Here is a 20,152-nt window from a genome sequence, read left to right on the forward strand (position 1 = left end):
ACTCCTAAGCCCGGGCTCTTTCCACTAAGACACATTGCGCAGTGTGACCAGAAGCAACTTAATACTCCTTGTTGCTTCTTGGGCTCTCTTATCTTCGGTCCCTCGCTCTGAATGAAGGGCAGTCGCATCTCTGGAAACAGGGAATGTGCCCGCCCAGCCTGTGGGTAGCATCCTGGTGGGCAGAGGTGGTGCCCAGCGGGCAGGCCGTGCCCCGGGAATCCATTTAAGTGCTTAGTACAGTTCTCTGCACACAGTAAGCGCTCAAGAAATATGATTGAATGAATTTACACACATGCTCCTCAACCCTCAGTCCCAGGCACAGCCGGGGTGATGAGGGGAGCCTGATGTATGATACCGGGCTTGATCCTCACTCAGAAAGACGCTGAATCTTAGCAGAGCGTCAGTTGAGGACAAGACAGTTGATTTCACAGCTCTCTCAGGGTGGCCATAGCCAATTTCACGGACTGTCATGGGTGTAAATGATAAACCATATTGGAAATGGCAGGGGACTCTTGGGGACTCGGTGACCGGTTCCCAAAGATTAGACACGCCTTACAGAGAACAAAAAGAGCTGATTAAGACTATTAGTCTGTGAAAGCTGTCTCGACTTTGCCCGGAAATGTGCCCACATGTTGATGCAAACCTTTGCAGCGATTGGCAGTACTGCCGGCTGCCTCCCCCATGCTTGCCGTGCCCTGGGAGGAATAGGCCTCGCAGAGGCGAGAGCGTGGGAGTGACGCCACACAAACCACCAGCAGTATCATCAGTTTCTCCTCCCAGGGTCTCGGACCCTAAGTCTTGATCCCTTGAGTTATTCACGACGGGCGGTTCCATCCTTCATCCAAGGAATTCAATCCCGGCCATTAGTCCGACTTGACGAAGGTGTTTGGGTTCCGTTTTCACCAAACCTTCTGATAAACTAACCCAGAAATTCTCAAGAAGGTCAAATACACCAGCTGGGATTTTCTAACGTAAAGCCATCCGGCTGGATGCTTCTAAAGGTGAAATGATTGGCTGCCAAAGACGTGCTACCAAATAAATCAAAGCCCAAACAGAAAATTGGTCTAGCCTAAATTTTCACACTTATTTCTTGGGGCTGGCTTGGGGAGGAAAGCTCCAGCAAAGGTCTGTAATGAAAGTGGAAAAATAGAGCTGTGAAGTCATTCTCTTTACTGAAGTGGAACTTTTGAACTTCCTGCCAAGTAGACTTCTGAACAGGTGTGGTTGAAAGCTTCCTCTGTGGCTGTTCCCAAGTGTCACTCTGCTAGGATCCTTGATGATCCTCTTCCTTGACATGACAAATGCCAGGAACCTGTAGTGTGACCTGGCAGATAGAGGACAATCCTGGGAGTCAGAAGAACCCGGATTCTAATCCCAGCTCTGCCACTTGTCTGCTGTGTGACCTTAGGCAAGTCACTTCACTTTTCTGGGCCTCAGCTTCCTCACTGTAAAATGGGGATGAAGGCTGTGAGCCCCATGTGGAATAGGGATCGGGTCTAACCCGATTTGCTTGTATCCACCTCAGCGCTTAGTACAGTGCCTCGCACATAGTAAGTGCTTAACAAATGCCTCACTTATTATCATCACTATGCTTGCCGTTTGACAGGGCAGAGCCGCAAATCATTTCTTTATCACTGTGTTCATCTTTATCTTATGTGCTTGCATTGGAATCCCTGGGCAAAAGCCAAGCTTGTTATTCTAGGCACCCCATCCCTAGGAAGAGGTGAGGTGGGATTTGCCAAAATTCACCCTTTGGCTAGCACAAAGACCTTCAGTTTCCCCTCAGTCATCAGCTGGTAGGCTAAGAAAGGTTGCCAGCTGGGCAGTGTGCAGCTATACCTGTCCCAAAGCTTTTGGTCAGAGCCGGGGCAGTCAAGGACTAACTGGTGGCCATCAGGCTGATTAATGTGTGAATCTTTGCAGCTGGCCTGGTTCTGACCATCTTTCCCTGGTCCCTGAAAACAAAGCCCAAACCAACGTAGCTAAGCAGGGGACCTCTTTTTAATAGTATTAAGGGCTTACTATGTGGTAAACACTGTGCTAAGGACTGGGGTAAATCCCTAGATAATCAGATCAATTGCAGGCCATGTTTTGTCTCCCTTGGACCACCCAAATCAGGGTTTTCGGTTTAGGGGGTCATAATAATAACTGTGGTATTTGTTAAGCACTTACTATGTGCCAGGCACTGTACTAAGCTGTAGAAGGAGCGTGGCTCAGTTTAAAGAGCCTGGGCTTGGGAGTCAGAGGTCGTGGGTTCTAATCCCGGCTCCGCCGCATGTCTGCTGTGTGACCTTGGGCAAGTCACTTAACTTCTCTGAGCCTTAGTTCCCTCATCTGTAAAATGGGGATGAAGACTGTGAGCCCCACGTGGGACAACCTGATCACCTTGTATCCCCCCCAGCGCTAAGAACAGTGCTTGGCACATTGTAAGTGCTTAACAAGTGCCATCATTATTATTATTATTACTAAGCGCTGGGGTGGATGCAGACAAATCGGGTCGCTGTGCCACTTGGGACTCACAGTCTTCATCTCCGTTTTACAGATGAGGTATGCCACATACCAATAATAGTAATAATAGTAAAATTGTGGTACTTGTTAAGCACATACTACGTGCCAAGCACTGTTCTAAGTGCTGGAATGGTTACTAGCAAATCAGGTTGGACCAAGTCCACGTGGGGGCTCACAGTCCGAAGCCCCATTTTCTGATGAGGTAACTGAGGCAAAGAGAAGTAAAGTGACTTTTTTTTTCCAATTGGCATTTATTAAGCGCTTACTACGTGCAAAGCACTGTTCTAAGCGCTGGGGAGGTTACAAGGTGATCAGGTTGTCCCACGGGGGGGCTCACAGTCTTAATCCCCATTTTACAGATGAGATAACTGAGGCCCAGAGAAGTGAAGTGACTTGCCCAAAGTCACACAGCTGACAATTGGCAGAGCCGGGATTTGAACCCATGACCTCTGACTCCAAAACCCGTGCTCTTTCCACTGAGCCACGCTGCTTCTCCAAGGCCCAAGACTTGCCCAAGGCCACAGAGCCGACAAGCAGCGGAGCCAGGATTAGAACCAATAACCTCTCCTCCCCCTCCTCTTCCTCCTCCTCCCCATCCCCCCAACCATACCTCCTTCACCTCCCCACAGCACCTGTATATATGTATATATGTTTCTATGTATTTATTACTCTATTTTATTTGTACATATTTATTCTATTTATTTTATTTTGTTAATATGTTTTGTTTTGTTCTCTGTCTCCCCCTTCTAGACTGCGAGCCCACTGTTGGGTAGGGCCCGTCTCTCTATGTTGCCAACTTATACTTCCCAAGCGCTTAGTCCAGTGCTCTGCGCACAGTAAGCGCTCAATAAATGCGATTGAATGAATGACCTTCTGACTCCCAGGCGCTATCCACTAAGCCTCGCTGCTTCGCTGCAGCCAATTCTAGGCCGCAAGGGGAAAGTGCTCGTTATCAAAGTTTGACAAATATGCTCTTGTGAACCCACCTCTGATGGCAGGGTGACTTCTCCCCTCTGCTCTCCCTCTCCCACAGTTTGATATGCTGGAGATGGACCGTTTGGAGCGGCCTCTGGTCAATTTGCCGTTGCTCCTGGACCCAACGGCCTACACCCCGGACACTGTCGACCTCACCGATGACGCCATGGCCCGGAAATATTGGCTCAGCTGTTTCGAGGAGGCGCTCGATGGGGTAAGGGTAGGGGCAGGAGGGAGGGCAAGGCCTTGGGGAGATATTTAAGCTGGTTCCTTAAGGGTGGAGAAGGAATGCTGAAACCTGGAAGGCTCCATTCACTATCGCCCGCTCTCCACTCCGGATTGCGTGGGGTGTGTCTCTGTGCACTGGCTTTTTTGCAGGATAATAATAGTAAGTGCTTAACTAGCATGACAGTTATTATGCGTCAAACACTGTTTAAGGGTGGAGAAGGAATGCTGAAACCTGGAAGGCTCCATTCACTATCACCCGCTCTCCACTCCGGATTGTGTGGTGGGTGTCTCTGTGCACTGGCTTTTTTGCAGGATAACAGTAGTAAGTGCTTAACTAGCATGACAATTATTATGCGTCAAACACTGTTCTAAGCACTGGGGAAGACACAGGACGATCAGATCAGATGCAGTCCCTTTCGCACACAGGGCTCCCAATCTAAGAGGGGAACAGGTATTGAATCCCCACTTTACAGCAGACTTTACTGAGGCCCAGAGAAGTGAAGTGACTTGCCCAAGGTCACGCAGCAGGCGTGTGGTGGAGCCCGGATTAGAACCCAAGTCGTTTGACTCCCAGTCCTGTGCTCTTTCCAGTAAGCCACGCTGCTCCTTTGTACTGGCAAGAAGGAGAGAGCTGACTTAAATCATTTCTTCAGTTCTCTTCCATTCTAGAAGGCAGGATGTTTGAGAAAAGAAAAAAAAAAACCCAAACCAAACCTCCAGCCTGATAAACTTCTGTCATAATGCGGGCTTCATTCCCCTGGGAAAAACACTGGCGAAACCAAGTGGCTTGGAGAAAATGAGGTCATGTCAAAAGCTGATTGTTGTTAGCTTAGCTTATCTTTGGAGCATGTTGTTGAAAAGACATGTCCTCCTGCTGCTCAGTGTAAATTTTATTTTCAAATTATAGTTAATTCCCCCAAAGTTTGGAGAAACTTAGGCAAATTCCAGCTCTTGTTCTGCCACTCTGGCTTCAGTGGGTGTAGCCATTTGCGTTGGCAGGTAGAATCACCATGTCATCCAGAGCGGGACCCTCAGAAGGTTTGATCATCATAAAATGCCTCCCAAATATGTGTGGTATCTTGGGGGGTTTCCCCTCTCCCCATTCTGAATAAAGAAGCAGCGTGGCCTAGAGGATAGAGCCCAGGCCTGAGGGTCAGGAGGATCTGGGTTCTAATCCTGGCTCTAGCATGTGTCTGCTCTGTGACCTCGGGCAAGTCACTTCACTTCTCTGGGCCTCAGTTAATTTCATCTGTAAAACGGGTTAAGATTGTGGGCCCCTTGTGGGACAGAGACTGTGTCCAACCCAATTGTCTTGTATCCACCCCCATGCTTAACAAGTACCACAGTTATTATAATTATTATTATGATTAGAGTCAGGCATCTACTTGGGAAGGCATAGACCCCTGTGGTCAGGGTCTCAGTCCTCTCTTAGAGAAGCAGTGTTGTTCCCCCTTTCCCAAACCTCAATAAAGTCCTTGCAACCAATCGCAGAGACTGGTGATTGCTAGGGGCTACCGGTCCGAAGCTGGGGCCCTCTGTCCAGTGAGGTGACCGGAACCCCGGATGCCGGAGCCCTTCTTTGGGCCATTTGGGCCACCGACAGACCCTGGGAAGGAATATGTTAAGGAGCAAATATTTGCCCTGCAGATGTCCTTGTGGGAGAAGCTTAAAGACAAAAGCCAAAAGGAAGGCAGATGCTTTTGAAATTACAAGATGACAGTTACCCATCTGAATTACTCTTATATCTCTTGCTATACATTCTCAGTCTCCTTCATGGGATCCTCCTCTGCCTCCCACCTTCTAATTGTGGGGGTCCCTCCAGGTTCAGTTCTGGGTCCTCGTCTATTCTCCATTTACACCCACTCCCTTGGAGAACTCGTTTGCTCCCGTGGCTTCGACTACCACCTCTATGCAGATGGTACACAAATCTACATCTCCAGCCCTGTTCTCTCTCCCTCTCTGCAGCCTCGCATTTCTTCTTGCCTTCAAGACATCTCTATTTGGATGTCCTCCCGTCTCCTCAAGCTTAACATGTCCAAAACAGAACCCCTTATTTTCCCACCCAAACCCTGTCCTCCCCCGGACTTTCCCATCACTGTAGATGGCACCACCATCCTTCCTGACTCACACGCCCATAACCCTGGCGTTATCCTTGACTCCTCTCTCTCTCTCTCATTCAACCCACATATTCAATCCATCACTAAATCCTGTCTGTCCCACCTTCACAACATCGCTAAAACCTGCCCTTTCCTCTCCATCCAATCTGCCACAACATTAATACAGTTACTCATCCTATCTGCCTGGGTTACTGCATCAGCCTCCTTGCTGACCGCCCAGCCTCCTGTCTCTCCCCACTCTAGCACATACTTCACTCTGCTGCCCGGATCATTTTTCTACAAAAAGTTCAGGACATGTCACCCCATTCCTCAAAAAACTCCAGTGGTTGCCCATCCACTTCCGTATCAGACAAAAACTCCTCACCATCGGTTTTAAAGTACTCAATCACCTTGGCCCCTCTTACCTCACCTTGCTTTTCTCCAACTACAACCCATCCCACATACTTCGCTCCTCTAATGCTTACCTTCTCACCGCACTTTGATCTTGCCTGTTTAACCACTGACCCCTCGCTAACAACCTGCCTCTGGCCTGAAACACTTTCCCTCCTCAAATCCGACAGACTCTCCCCCACTGCAAAGCCTTATTGAAGACACATCTCCTCCAGGAGGCTTTCCCTGACTGACCGCCCCTTTCCTCTTTTCCCACTCCCTTCTTTTTCGCCCTGCCTTGCCCTATTTCTCTTCCCCCTACTTCCAGCCCCACAGCATGTATGTACATATCTGTAAACTTATTTATATTGATACCTGGCTCCCTCTCTAGACTGTAAGCTTACTGTGGACAGGAAATGTGTCTGTTTATTGTTGTACTCTCCCAAGCAGTTAGTACAGTGCTGTGCATACAGTAATTGCTCAATAAATATGATTGAATAAATTAATTTATTTCAAAGCCCCCCCAAATCCATCCTGTGCTTGGGGGTGTGGGGGCGGGGGTGTGTGTGTCTTTCCAATTTGCAGTAAGCGTTTTAGGGGGTGTCCTTTTTTTTATTGAGTGGCCTCAAGGTGTGACACACTGTAATCAAGCCTCAGCAGCCCCTCAGCAGGAGAGCAACGTGGTTCTCCGTTAACCTCCTTATGCTTCTCCTAGGTAGTGAACCGTGCTGTGGCCAGCCAGCCAGACTCAGTCGATGCCCCCGAGAGGGCGGAGAAATTCCGGGAGAAGTACAGGAATAAGCTGCAGACCCTAAGGCACCAACCGTTGTAAGTTTCCGGTGCACAATCTTATTCCTTCAGCCTGATCTCAGGACAGCAACAACCCTGACTCTTAGGCACCGTCCCTCTTGCGAGTGTGTGGATCGTAGGACCACGTTAAGTTGGAATAATGTCTGCTTTTAAGTCCTTATTAGATGCTAGGGTAGAGAAAAGATAATCAGATCTCCCTGGACCACACGGGGATCACAGCCCAGGAGGAGGGAGAGCAGGGGGTCTCATTCCCGTTTTACAGATGAGACAACTGAGGCCGAGAGAGTTAAGTGACTGGCCCACAGTCACACAACAAGCCAGGGGCAAGACTTGGATTAGAACCTGGGTCTCCCGACTCCAAGTCCTGTACTTTTTCCAGTGGGCCCCACTGTCCCTCATTCCCAGAATGATCCTGAAGCTTCCTACAGAGGTACGTGTTTTTGAAAGCGGGGTCGGGTGGCTGAGGATGGAGTGATGCCGTATTGAATAAGCGTTCCGGTTCCATATACTGAGGTCACAGCTTGTTAGTTGGAGTTCAGACCTGGTGGAATTGGCGGCCTCCCAATACACCTGCAGAGAAACACCTTGAAATGAGTTCCCTCGGGGAAGCCCCAACCTGCCCCCAAGACTACGCTCCTGCCCAGTGAGAGGAGGGGGTGGGGACGGAGGGGGCAGTGCCAGCTCGTGCAGTGGAAGCAGCGTGTCTCAGTGGGAAAAGCAGGGGCTTGGGAGCCAGAGGTCATGGGTTCAAATCCTGGCTCTGCCATTTGTCAGCTGTGTGACTTTGGGCGAGTCACGTCTCTGTGCCTCAGTTACCTCATCTGTAAAATGGGGATCATCATCATCATCAATCGTATTTATTGAGTGCTTACTGTGTGCAGAGCACTGTACTAAGTGCTTGGGAAGTACAAGTTGGAAACATATAGAGACAGTCCCTACCCAGCAGTGGGCTCAGAGAACAAAACCAAACATACTAACAAAATAAAATAAATAGAATAGATATGTACATGTAAAATAAATAAATAAATAAATAGAGTAATAAATATGTACAAACATATATACATATATACAGGTGCTGTGGGGAAGGGAAGGAGGTAAGATGGGGTGGATGGAGAGGGGAACGAGGGGGAGAGGAAGGAAGGGGAGAGGAAGGAAGGGGCTCAGTCTGGGAAGGCCTCCTGGAGGAGGTGAGCTCTCAGTAGGGCCTTGAAGGGAGGAAGAGAGCTAGCTTGGTGGTTGGACAGAGGGAGGGCATTCCAGGCCCGGGGGATGAAGACTGTGAGCCCCCCGTGGGGCAATCTGATTGCATTGTAACCTCCCTAGTGCTTAGAACAGTGCTTTGCACACAGTAAGCGCTTAATAAATGCCATCATCATTATTATTAAGTAGGTGGCAGCTCATTGGGATACCCTGTATCAGAGGGCACAGTGCTAATCTGCTAATTCCGTAGCATTGCACTCTCCCAAGTGCTTAGTAAAGTGCTCTGCACATATTAAGCGCCCAATAAATACGATTGATGTTGTCAGAGCACAAGTGGTCCCCAAATTGTTCCTAAAATACAGAGCCCCCTGCTGCAGCACTGTGCCCTCTGATAAAGGGTATCCCACTGGGCTGAGCCAGAGGGATCATCAGGAGAGGATGGTGACAAAAACACATCGGCTGCAGCTGTCACCCGGCAGCATCCAGATTCTTAGAGTGCAGCCCAAGGGGGCTGGGGTTGAGTGTGGACCCTCAGGAAGCTTCCTCTTAGGGCTCAATCCCAAGGGACAAGGCCCCCGCTCCCCAACAGCACATTCATTCATTCATTCAGTCGCAGTGGATAGAGCACAGGCCTGGGAACCATAAGGTCAAAGGTTCTTTTCCCTGCTCCACCTCTTGTCTGCTGTGTGACCATGGGCAAGCCACTTCACTTTTCTGGGCCTCAGTTACCACATCTAAAATAATAATAATTATGGTATTTGTTAAGAACTTTCTACGTGCCAGGTACCGTACTAAGCGCTGGGGTAGATACAAGCAAATCCGGACACAGTCCATGTCCCACGTGGGGCTCACAGTCTCGATCCCCGTTTTACAGGTGAGGTAACGAAGGAACAGAGAATTGAAGTGACTTGTGCAAGATCACACAGCAGACAAGGGGGGGAGTCGGGATTAGAACCCATGACCTGCTGACTCCCAAGCCCGGGCTTTATCCACTATGCCACGCTGCTTCTCTAATGGGGATTGAGAGTGTGAGCCCCATGTGGGCCCGGACTGTGTCCAACCCGATTTGCTTGTGTCAACCCCAGTACTTAGTACAGTGCCTGGCACATAGTAAGCGCTTAACAAATCCCGCAGTTATTATTATCCCTCATCCCTCAACCGTTTCCTTTGGGGCTGGAAAGGGGCAGGCAGCCAAGCAGGAGAGCCCAAGTGAATTGGTGCCCATGTGGTAGAGGAATTTCCAGGTCTTGAACGGGAAAATTCAGATCTTGTCCTATTTAGTGCCTAAATCAATCAATCAATCAATCGTATTTATTGAGTGCTTACTGTGTGCAGAGCACTGTACTAAGCGCTTGGGAAGTACAAGTTGGCAACATATAGAGACAGTCCCTACCCAACAGTGAGCTCACAGTCTAAACTGGTGATTGTATGAACACAGCCCCCCACAAAGGGGCCAGGCTGAGTGACCTCCCCCCCAAACCCCCAACTTCTCGGCATAGGCTAAGGGGGGGTGGGAGGGTGGGGTCCAGTTTTGATTGGGACAACCTCAAGGCTTTATATCTGCAGGTGCCCCATCTCCGTGAGATCCTAACCAGCCTCTTGGGTCTTTGGAGAAGCAGCGTGGTGGCTCAATGGAAAGAGCCCGGGCTTGGGAATCAGATGTCATGGCTTCAAATCCCAGCTCCGCCAACTGTCAGCTGTGTGACCTTGGGCAAGTCACTTAACTTCTCTGTGCCTCAGTTACCTCGTCTGTAAAACGGGGATTAAGACTGTGAGCCCCACGTGGGACAACCCGATCACCTGGTATCCTCCCCAGCGCTTAGAACAGCACTTCGCACATAGTAAGCGCTTAACAGATGCCATCATTATTTATTCCTCCAGTGCCTATGGAACGCTAACAGTAAGGAGCCTCTTGGATACCAGGGAGCATTGCTTAAATGAGTTCAACTTCCCGGATCCCTATTCCAAAGTAAGTCCCGCTTGCTCTGCAGGGTGGACAGAACTGTAAGTCTGAAGACTTTTGCTTGTTTCCTCAAACCCGCCAGCTTGAATGGTGACGGGCAGGGGGATGGCGGAGTGGGGTAGCCGAGGCAGAACTGGATCGGGTCACGCATGCCAGCCTAGCTGGGTAGTGGCTAGTGGGGCTCAAAGCCTAGCTGGCTTGCCCGAGATCACGGGGCCCATTGAGCGAGTCCAAATCCTCCTTTGGCCAGGTGGGAAAAGGCAGAGTAACGGAATGGAGTAATTGAATAAGTTCAATGGAACTTATTGAGCACTTACTGTGTGCGGAGCACTGTACTAAGCTTAGGAGCCCAGGCAGGACCGGTGGAACGTGATACTGGGGTAAGCTCGTTGTGAATGTGTGTACCAATTCCATTTGTATTGAATTCTCCCAAGCGTTTAGTACAGTTGTCTGCACACAGGAAGCACTCAATCAGTCGGGCGTATTTATTGAGCGCTTACTATATGCAGAGCACTGTTCTAAGAACTTGGGAGAGTACGATGTAACAGTAAACACACATATTCCCCACCCACAATGAGCTTACAGCCCATTGAGCTTCCACTCGATAAATTCCATTGATGGGGCAGTTTCGGGGCCAGGAGGGAGAATGTAAATGTAGTCTGGGCCTCCTCATTCTCTACTTCCTCGCTCCTCTTTGGTCCCTCCAAAGCTACCAAGTGAAGAGAGGGACAGCTGAAAATAGCACACACCTCTCGAGCGTGTGATTACCAAACGGCTAAGGGAGAAAAGGCCGTTCGGCGATTACCTCTGATGGGAAATTGATTTAATGGGCCTGTCTTACCTAAAACCCAGAGAAAAATCTGGCTCTAATCGTCCCCAGGCGGCCCCTAAATTTGGCCCAGGAGGAATTCAGAACCGTCAGACTGGAGATGGGCCAGTACTAAGAAAGGGGATCTGGCCTAGAATCTCCAATTTAACGTTTCTGGGGCTTCCCTTTATTTCCCAGAAACCTTTTTTTTTTTTTTCTCCTGGTCCCACGGCTGAATTTTCTGCTTTCAGGCTGGGTGGATGGTCTTGAGTGACTGAAAGTCTTGGCTTTTTCTCTCTTAGAATTGGAGCGGTTTTATTTATCCTTTTAGTGGCATCCTGGGAGAGAGGGGGTTTTTTGCCCATTGTTGTAAGCATGTCAATAACAGTAACTTGTTGGCTCATTAGAGGCCATGAACCTAAGGAGAATGCTTGAGTGCTTGGAGGTGGTCTTGGGGACTGAATCAACCATGACTGGGTAAGGAGAACTTTTTCATTTGTAAATCCAGTGTCTCATGTCTTTTTACAGGTAAAGCAGAAAGAAAATGGCATAGCGTTAAAATGTTTTCAAAGAGTAATCAGCTCTTTGGATTCGTTAGGCTGGGAGGAGAGGCAGTTTGCTCTGGTGAAAGGACTTCTTGCTGGGAATGTCTTTGACTGGGGAGCAAAAGCAGTCTCAGAGTAGGTGTTAAATGTTTCAAAAGCACACAATCTTTAAGAATTCCCCCCCTTCCCCATCTCATTATTTTTCTCACATTACAAGTCTGAAGTGCCCCCATCAAATTGATTTAGTCCAATGACCCATTGCCAGTTTTTTTTTTTTTTGTTCATTTTGGGTTTTGGGGGGGATTTTTGCCCTCTTCCTCTCCCCTCCCTCCCTCTCGCCCTGCCCCGCAACTCCACACTGGTCGCTTTGGGTTTCCAGAACTTGTGGTCCCAGCCTAGGCCTTAACGACACAAACCTGACTCCCCTGCTAACTGTCGGGTGGCTTGTCCCGAGAGCGATCTGCACAGGCAGCGAGTGGGCCATGTGGCTGCTTGGCTTGTAGTGGACCAAGTCCGGCTGCTTTGGCATCTGGCCTGAGTCTGTGGGCATTCCCGTGGCATGAGTTTGATCCAAACTGAGCCCCATCAAGGCCGTCCTGGACCTCGGCTTCTATCTTCCCTGGAATTTGGTGGCCGGAAGATGGGAGAACTGAGTTTCTGGCTGGGCAGGTGTTCTGCCTTCCTCTAAGCACCCGAAGCGGTGTAAAATCAAAATGCCCCGAGCCAGGCCCGCGTAGGCCTGTTCACTTGCTAGGATTCCCCCCACCACTCCAAGTTACTTTCATGTGCCCCTCCAGCCAAAACGGGTTTGGGGAAGTTGATGCCACTGCCAGCTCTATGTGTTTGCCCCAAAGAATGGGTGGAGTTGGGTCTCCGGGGTTTTGGTGTCCCGGGGGAAGGCCAGGAGCTTGGTGCCACCCACTGCTGCTCCTCCTCTCTGAGCCGCCAGCTCCAACCTCGGGACAACCTTGAGACTTCGCCTTCCTGTCCGGCTCCCCTCATCCCTTTCCCGTGGCGTAATTCTGGAGGGGAAGGGCTGGGAGCGCCCCAAACTGTTTCTGTCAGGCTGACGGGACCAGGGTCCCCACGTAATGCCAAGTGGGGCCTTGCAAGTGTTGGATTGTCAATGGAGGTGCTACCGTCCCACAGAGATTAGAGTACTGGTGTAGGTGCAGGACAGTCAGAGTGGACACGGTCCATCCCCGACCCTTCCAGGCCAATAACAGGGCCCAAAGGGACCTTTTCTACAGAAAAATGTGCTCACCACGCAGCCCCAGCCTTTCTGTTCAGGGATTCTTCCCCCGGTTTAACATGGCTTCGGAACACCTCTACCAACCACATCGAAGACCCTGATCCTTGTGGAGCCCCCAAAGACCTGCTGGCCCCTGGTGGGCAGCCTGCCTGTCCCTCCTCAGGAGATTTTCATAGGCTGAGCTCCTTTGGCACAGTTCCTCATCCTCCCCCTCCGCCCCAGGGAGCTGGCCGGCAAGTAGACAGTCTTTCGAGCTTGTGTAATGGACTTCCCCTCTGGCACGGGAAAGATCACGGTCACGCTCCCCTGAACGACCACGGCGGAGCCGTCTCGTCTCTGTGAGAATCGGTGCTGGACTCTCCCGGTTAAATCGGGCCGTCGGCCCCTTTTCCCAAATGCTGCTCCCTGGGCTTCAGGAGGGATACATGTCCATCCATCTTCCCCGTCCCCCTGCCCCCACCCATCCCCGTTTCCATCGCTGCGGCAGTCTTGACTGGTCGGTGTCAAAAGAATGGGCCCCCTTGGTGTAGAAAGAGCAATTCCAACATCCCAGCATTCCCTCGCTAAAACCGCCGATGGCTTCAGCTCTGCTGAACAGCCCAGCTCCCTTTACCGAAGTCCTCATTCCCGCTTCCACGGGACCATGCTCACGTTGGCCCCACATTCTAGAAATACTGTGTCTTTCCTAACCTTCCCCGAGGCTTTTTGGAATGACTTCTGGAAAGTCACCCATTGCTGTGGCCTCCAGCCCCCTAAGAGTGGTACTCCTAAGCCCCCTCCTCTTCTAAACCCCCTGGGCCGAAGACCTAGAGCAGTGCAATGATTGTCTGCTGCTCGGCCGTCCTGTATTGTTCAAGCTCCGTGCGTCAACTGAAGCATTCATGTAGGGTTTTTTCCTCTCTCTTCCATATAGCGTTCTGGAGTCTGAGCCCCATTTTGGATTTGAAGAAGCAAAGAGAAAATTGCAAGGTATGGATGTCTTGGTCTAGATTCCATGGGCCCCAGACTGCCCGGGGGGTGGGCTGCCACAAGGAGGGTCTATGGGGGAACGGTTTCTTACGCGACGGGAAGCATTATCACCAAGGACCTGACTCGAGGTGCCATCGCTCTGGATCTAGAGCCGGGTGTCAGGATGGGCGGTCACGGCCGGCATGCCACAGCCGCCCAGGGGCCTGGAGCTCACCCTTGCCTCTATGACGCCCGATAGTCCCCGCTCTGACCATCGGGAAGCCTGGAAAGCAGCAAGGCTTAATAATAATAATAAAAATGTTGGTATTTGTTAAGCGCTTACTATGTGCCAAGCACTCTTCTAAGCGCTGAGGTAGATACAAGGTAATCAGGTTGTCCCACGTGGGGCTCACAGTCTTAATCCCCATTTTACAGATGAGGGAACTGAGGCCTAGAGAAGTTAAGTGACTTGCCCAAAGTCACACAGCTGACATGTGAGGGAGTCAGGATTAGAACCCGTTACCGCTGACTTTCAAGCCCGGGCTCTTACCACTAAGCCACGCTGCTTGGATCTGGGAATCATAAGGACCCGAGTTCTCTGCTCTGCCACATGTCTGCTGTGTGACCTTGGGTGGGTCACTTCTCTGGGCCTCAGTTACCTCACCTGTAAAAAATGGGGATTAAGAGTGTGAGCCCCATGTGGGACAGGGATTGTGTCCAACCTGATTAACCTGTCCCAGCGCTTAGAACAGTGCTTTGCACATAGTAAGCACTTAATAAATGCCATAATTATTATTATTATTATTAGAACAGTGCTTGCACACAATACGCGCTTAACCAGTACCATGGTGATTAACTTTGAGAGAGATAAAAACCCTACATGAATGCTTCAATTGACGCACGTAGTTTGAACAATACAGGACGGCCGAGCGGCGACAGTCATTGCACTGCTCTAGGTCTTAGGCCCAGGGGGTTTAGAAGAGGAGGGGGCTTAGGAGTACCACTCTTAGGGGGCTGGAGGCCAAAGCAGTGGGCGACTTTCCAGAAGTCATTCCAGAAAGCCTCGGGGGAATTTAATCAAAGAAGCATCCCCGGTTTTCCTTCTTTACAGAGCGACCCTGGCTGGTGGATTCGTACGACGTGTGGCTGGAGCGGATGAAGGTGAGTGAAGCCGAGGACATCGAGCAGGGGACCGGAGAAGCAACCTGCCCTCCTCCTCTCTGGGTGTCGGCGGGGCCGGGGGGACACTTCTGTGTTCCCTGGGCAATAGGATGGGGTCGCTTGCATCTCAGCCTGTGAATGGAGAGCCGTAGAGGCTGGGCAGGAAGGGCCTGTTCTGAGCCTTGTGGCCTCAACAGGATTCAGCCAAGTGATTTTTGGAAACTCTGCAAGAGCGAGGAATGACCAGCACTTCCTTCCTCTCTCTTCTCCCTGGCTGTTAACTCCTAGACTCTTGTCGTGTGTGTATGTTTGTTTTTGTGTGCATGCATTTCCCTGTCCTGGTTAGTCTTGAAATCTTGAGGCAGCGAACTGCTTTGGACCCCACTTCTCGAGGGGGCAGGTGGTCTGTGCTCACAGTGGTGGCCACGGTGGTACTGTGGACTCTGTCTGAGTCCTTCACTTGGCCGTTGTGTAGCCCCCTTCTCTGGGTGCTCAGAGCACAAATCGCCGTACATCTCTGTTAGCGTGCCAGAGAATGATGTGTGGGCATTCCGGCTGCTACTTTTTTTCATTTTTTTTTTTTCTCTTCTCACCCGGAAAGCGACTCTCCGAACTGACCGCCCTGGTTTTGTCTTGCAGGGTCCCCCTCATAAATGTGCCTTAATTTTCGCAGATAACAGTGGAATAGACATCATTTTGGGAGTGTTCCCATTGGTCAGAGAGCTTCTCTTTCGAGGGACGGAGGTGAGCACATCCCTCTCGTGGGGGACCCATCCAGTCCTGGCCGGCTCCTGTTGCCATAAAAGCGGCTCGCCTTCCCTCCTCCCCCTCCCTGTCGGTTCTGCATGTCAGGTTCTTCTGGCCGCAGTCGAAATGGGCCAATCCCATGGGGTTTCCAGTTTAGGGGGGTGTCCACCGAGGCTGGGGGGCCCATCTCCCCAGTTGACCCGGACCTACGGCTGCAGCCTGAACTTCCCTTTTGCTGGAGCCTATGAAATTCGGCTTAAACCAGGTCTTCTGACCTCCCCTTTTTAAAAATAAAAAATAAAAAAAAACCCTCCAAACCACAGTGAAACAAACGTCTCTTCCAAATACGTGCATTTGGACTGGAGGAATTTCAGGTGTAGTACGTAAGTGGGAGGTTAAAGGTTTTAAAGATGGTGGTCCTTGCCCGTCTGGGTTGAAAACCCTCATTTGCCTTCATCCTCATCGGATGACAAGTCCTTCTCTCGCTGAGAAGCCCTACTCCTTTCCGACTGTAGATTTGCTTGAGTGGTTGGACATCAGGGTCCCTAGAATGGAAGTCCTCATGCACACAGACTTCCCACCACCCGTCCAGGCCAGAATTTCACCATCCTCCTCGCCTCTGTTGCATCTGTTTTTGACCTAGTTCCCATCACGGCCTAGACCTTCTCTTCCCAGAGGGCTTTAGCTCCGAGCAAGAAGAATAAGGGGCCTGAGGCAATTTTCCGCGCCTGGGAACAGGCTGTAATTACTCCATCTCTCGCTCCCAAGTGCCTCACGGGTCATAGCACTGACAAGTCGCTCAGCTAGTAAAGTGGCGGGGGTCTGCCTTGGCCGTAGGTCATATTAGCGTGTAACTCTGGACCAGCCCTAAACGACGTCACGTACAGCGAGTCTCTGATCGTGGCCGAACGGGTAGCCGCCATGGATCCGCTTATACAGTGAGTGTCTCCCCTTCTCCTTCCCAGACCTTCAGAGGGAAAGGATGCTGAAAGACGAGCAGGCCGGAGCTGGTCCGACCCTTAGGGAATCTGCTTGGCCTAGTGGCTAGAGCTTGGGCCTGGGAGTCGGAAGGACGTGGGTTCTAATGCCGGCTCCGCCACTTGTCTGCTGTGTGACCTCGGGCAAGTCACTTCTCTGTGCCTCAGTTACCTCATCTGTAAAATGGCGATTAAGACTGGGAGCCCCAGTGGGGACAGGGGCTGTGTCCAACCTGATTACTTTGTATCTACCCCAGTGCTTAATAATAATAATGATACTTGTTAAGCTCTTACTATGTGCCAGGCACTGTTCTAAGGGCTGGGTGGATACAAGATAATTGGGTTGGACACAGTCCCCGTCCCACATGGGGCTCACAGTCTCACCAGAACAGTGCCTGGAACCTAGTAAATGCTTAACAAATACCATTAAAAAAAAAAAAAGTTCCTTGAGGGTGGGGATCACATCTTCTAGGTATATTGTACTCTCCCAAGTGCTTAGCACATAGTAGGCCCTCCATAAGTATACTGATTGATTGGTGGGAGATTCACTCTCCAGGTGTTTCTGTTTAGCCACTCTGGAGCCGGAGCCGTCAGGTTCCGTGGAACTTTCCAGAGTCACTTTTCTAGCTGATGATGATGATGATGTGAAGTGCTGCGAAGGGTGTCATGTTCTACTGTTCACTTAGCCCTCTTTCTTTCTCCCCCACCCGCCGCCCCCTCTCCGGCCCGTGGCGCTACTTATAGGTTGGCCTTGAAAGAGGAGAAGCTACTGTTGGTGCAAACGGGGTCGAGCTCTCCATGCCTGGATCTGAGGTGAGCGCCGTGGATTCGGGCTCCAAGAGCAACAGACGGAATCTGTGATAGTGTGGGTCAGCTTCCCCGAACCCTCAACAGAGAAGGCCCCGCTGAGCTCGGACAACCCACCCTGCCTAGACCAGTGGGGACGGGTGGGATGGGGCTGGGGGGGACAGAGGGAAGGGCAAGTCACTTCACTTCTCCGGGCCTCAGTTCCTTCATCTGTAAATGGAGATTAAGACACTGAGCCCCATGTGGGACAGAGACTATGTCCAACCTAATTATCTTGTATATACCCCAGCTCCGAATACAGTGCCTGGTATGTAGTAAATGCTTAACAAGTACTATTAAAAAAATGAATAAATGTACTCTCCCAAGTACTTAGTACAGTGCTCTGCACACAGTAAGTGCTCAGTAAACACGATTGATTGGTAATGGGAAACTTCAGTCCCCGTGTGTGCATTTCTGTATATGTGTGCGTACATCAACTGTAGTAATAATAATGATGATGGTATTTGTTAGGCGCTTACTGTGTGCCAAGCACTATTCTGAGCGCTGGGGTAGATTCAAGGTCATCAAGTTGTCCCACGTGGGGCTCACCGTCTTCATCCCCGTTTTACAGGTGAGGTAATTGAAGCACAGAGAAGTTGTGACATGCCCAAGGTCACAAAGCCGACAGGTGGTGGAGGCGGGATAGAGAAGCAGTTTGGCCTAGTGGAAAGAGCACGGGCCTGGGAGTTGAATGAATGAATGAATGAATGGGAGTCAGAGGACATGGGTTCTAATCCCTGTTTGGCTACATGTCTGCTGTGTGACCTTGGGCAAGTCACATCACCTCATCTCTAAAATGGGGATTAATAATAATAATAATAATGGTATTTGTTAAGCGCTTACTATGTGCAAAACACTGTTCTAAGCACTGGGGAGGATACAAGGTGATCAGGTTGTCCCATGTGGGGCTCACAGTCTTCATCCCCAACTTCTCTGAGCCTCAGTTCCCTCATCTGTAAAAGTGGGGATTAAGACTGTGAGCCCCACGTGGGACAACTTGATCACATTGTATCCCCCCCAGCGCTTAGAACAGTGCTTTGCACATAGTAAGCACTTAACAAATGCCATCATCATCATCATAATCCCTATTTCACAGATGAGGTAACTGAGGCCCAGAGAAGTTAGGTGACTTGCCCAAAGTCACACAGCTGACAATTGGCGGAGCTGGGATTTGAACCCATGACCTCTGACTCCCAAGCCCGGGCTCTTTCCATTGAGCCACGCTGCTTCTCTAGACTGTGAATCCCATGTGGGACAGGGACTGTGACCAACCTGATTCCCAGGTATCTATCTCAGTGCTTAGAACAGTGCCCGGGACATAAGCGCCAAACAAATACCACTGTTATTATTATTATTATAAGCAGGATTTTTTTTTTCCTTCTTCAGCCGTCTTGACAAAGGTCTGGCATTGCTGGTGAGGGAGCGCCACACGGACCTGGTGATCATCGAGGGCATGGGCCGGGCCATCCACACCAACTACTCCGCCACGTTGCGCTGCGAGAGCCTGAAGCTGGCCGTCCTCAAGAACTCGTGGCTGGCAGACCGCCTCGGGGGCCAGCTTTTCAGCGTCATCTTCAAGTACGAAGTCCCGGCCCAGTGACCGGGCCCACTTGACCGGGGAGGGGGCGGGGGCGGCCGCGCTGACACTTGCACTAGTTCGACTTGTCAATTGTAAAAGAATGTATTTTTATTACCACGGGGGCCGCGAGCCCAGAGGAAATTCCGTATTTATATCGTGCTTTTCATGGCGCGGGGCAACAATCTGACTCATCCTATAGAGAATGACACACAAACCTATATATATATATATATATATGTATATCACTCATATCGTTTATTTTGGTAAGTGTTTATTTTGATGCTGCAGTATTTGTGACAGAGAGACCCGGCCGTCTTGTTTTGTGACCCGTTCATATGGAAATATATTTAAATGTGAAAGGGGACGTCTCGCTCCGTCTGTGCCCCAGCGCGCTGCCCGGGACCCCCAGGCTCCTCCGTTGAATGAAAGAGGAGTCTCGTCTGCGTTCAGCTTTGCCTGTGAGATGTGAAGGCCTCACCCTCTCCCACCAGGGAGGATTTTGCCCGCGGGCTGGGATGGAAAAAGCCATTAGCCCGGGCTTGCCAGGGACAGCCTGGGGTGGTAAGCCGCTGGCCCTAGGGCTCAACTGACTAGCCGGCTTGGCACAGTGGGTACCTGAGAGGGCTGGCCATTTGCTGCGTGTGGAGCTGGGCAGAACCATTCCTTCACTCCCCCTCCTCAGCACCCCCCCAAATCCTGTGCATCCAGGTGTAGGGGGTGGGTCCGATTGGGAAAAGCGGGGGTATGGGTTGTACCCCTCGCCGGGCTGCGGGAACCAGTGCCCGCCCCCGCCAGCCGAGACTGAAGCGGCAGCGCAAATCGGTCACCAGAGTGGTGTCCGAGATACTCAGGGTTAAAATGGGAGCTGGTTGCCCCCTCCCACTCGAGAAGGAGGAGCGGGTAGGACTGAGCTTCTTGAGTTTTAATTCACCTTAGCTTTGAAATCATCTCCGTGGAGGAGCCAAAGCTGATTCCGGCAAAGCCTCTTATTAACACAGCAGGCCGGAAGCGGAGCTGTTGTCCGAAGGAACGTAAATTCGCTTCAGCTGGGCCGAGACACCTCTAAGTTCCCCCGGTTCAGCCCGGTGGCTGCCAGAGCAGAAAAATGTTTGATTTCAG

The 20,152-nt window shown here is 50.8% G+C and overlaps 1 protein-coding gene across 3 annotated transcripts in view; it reads left to right on the plus strand.

Annotated features, from left to right (window-relative positions):
• PANK4 (pantothenate kinase 4 (inactive)) overlaps positions 1–19,360 on the plus strand; it is a 56,527-nt gene extending 37,167 nt beyond the window's left edge. For 2 of the 3 annotated variants that reach the window (XM_038746475.1, XM_038746474.1), the window contains 10 exons: positions 3,542–3,697; positions 6,913–7,025; positions 10,089–10,176; positions 11,507–11,658; positions 13,689–13,744; positions 14,835–14,884; positions 15,524–15,628; positions 16,469–16,569; positions 17,353–17,421; positions 18,841–19,360. In XM_038746475.1, coding sequence (XP_038602403.1) covers positions 3,542–3,697; positions 6,913–7,025; positions 10,089–10,176; positions 11,507–11,658; positions 13,689–13,744; positions 14,835–14,884; positions 15,524–15,628; positions 16,469–16,569; positions 17,353–17,421; positions 18,841–19,054 — 1,104 coding nt within the window. In that variant the 3' untranslated portion in view covers positions 19,055–19,360. Of the gene's footprint in view, positions 1–3,541; positions 3,698–6,912; positions 7,026–10,088; positions 10,177–11,506; positions 11,659–13,688; positions 13,745–14,834; positions 14,885–15,523; positions 15,629–16,468; positions 16,570–17,352; positions 17,422–18,840 lie in introns of those variants that run through there. The other variant, XR_005451070.1, reaches the window with a different exon arrangement.
• The last annotated feature ends 792 nt before the right edge of the window (positions 19,361–20,152 follow it).

This window comes from Tachyglossus aculeatus, chromosome 5 (assembly GCF_015852505.1).
Source record: "Tachyglossus aculeatus isolate mTacAcu1 chromosome 5, mTacAcu1.pri, whole genome shotgun sequence".
NCBI classification, from domain to species: Eukaryota; Metazoa; Chordata; class Mammalia; order Monotremata; family Tachyglossidae; genus Tachyglossus; species Tachyglossus aculeatus.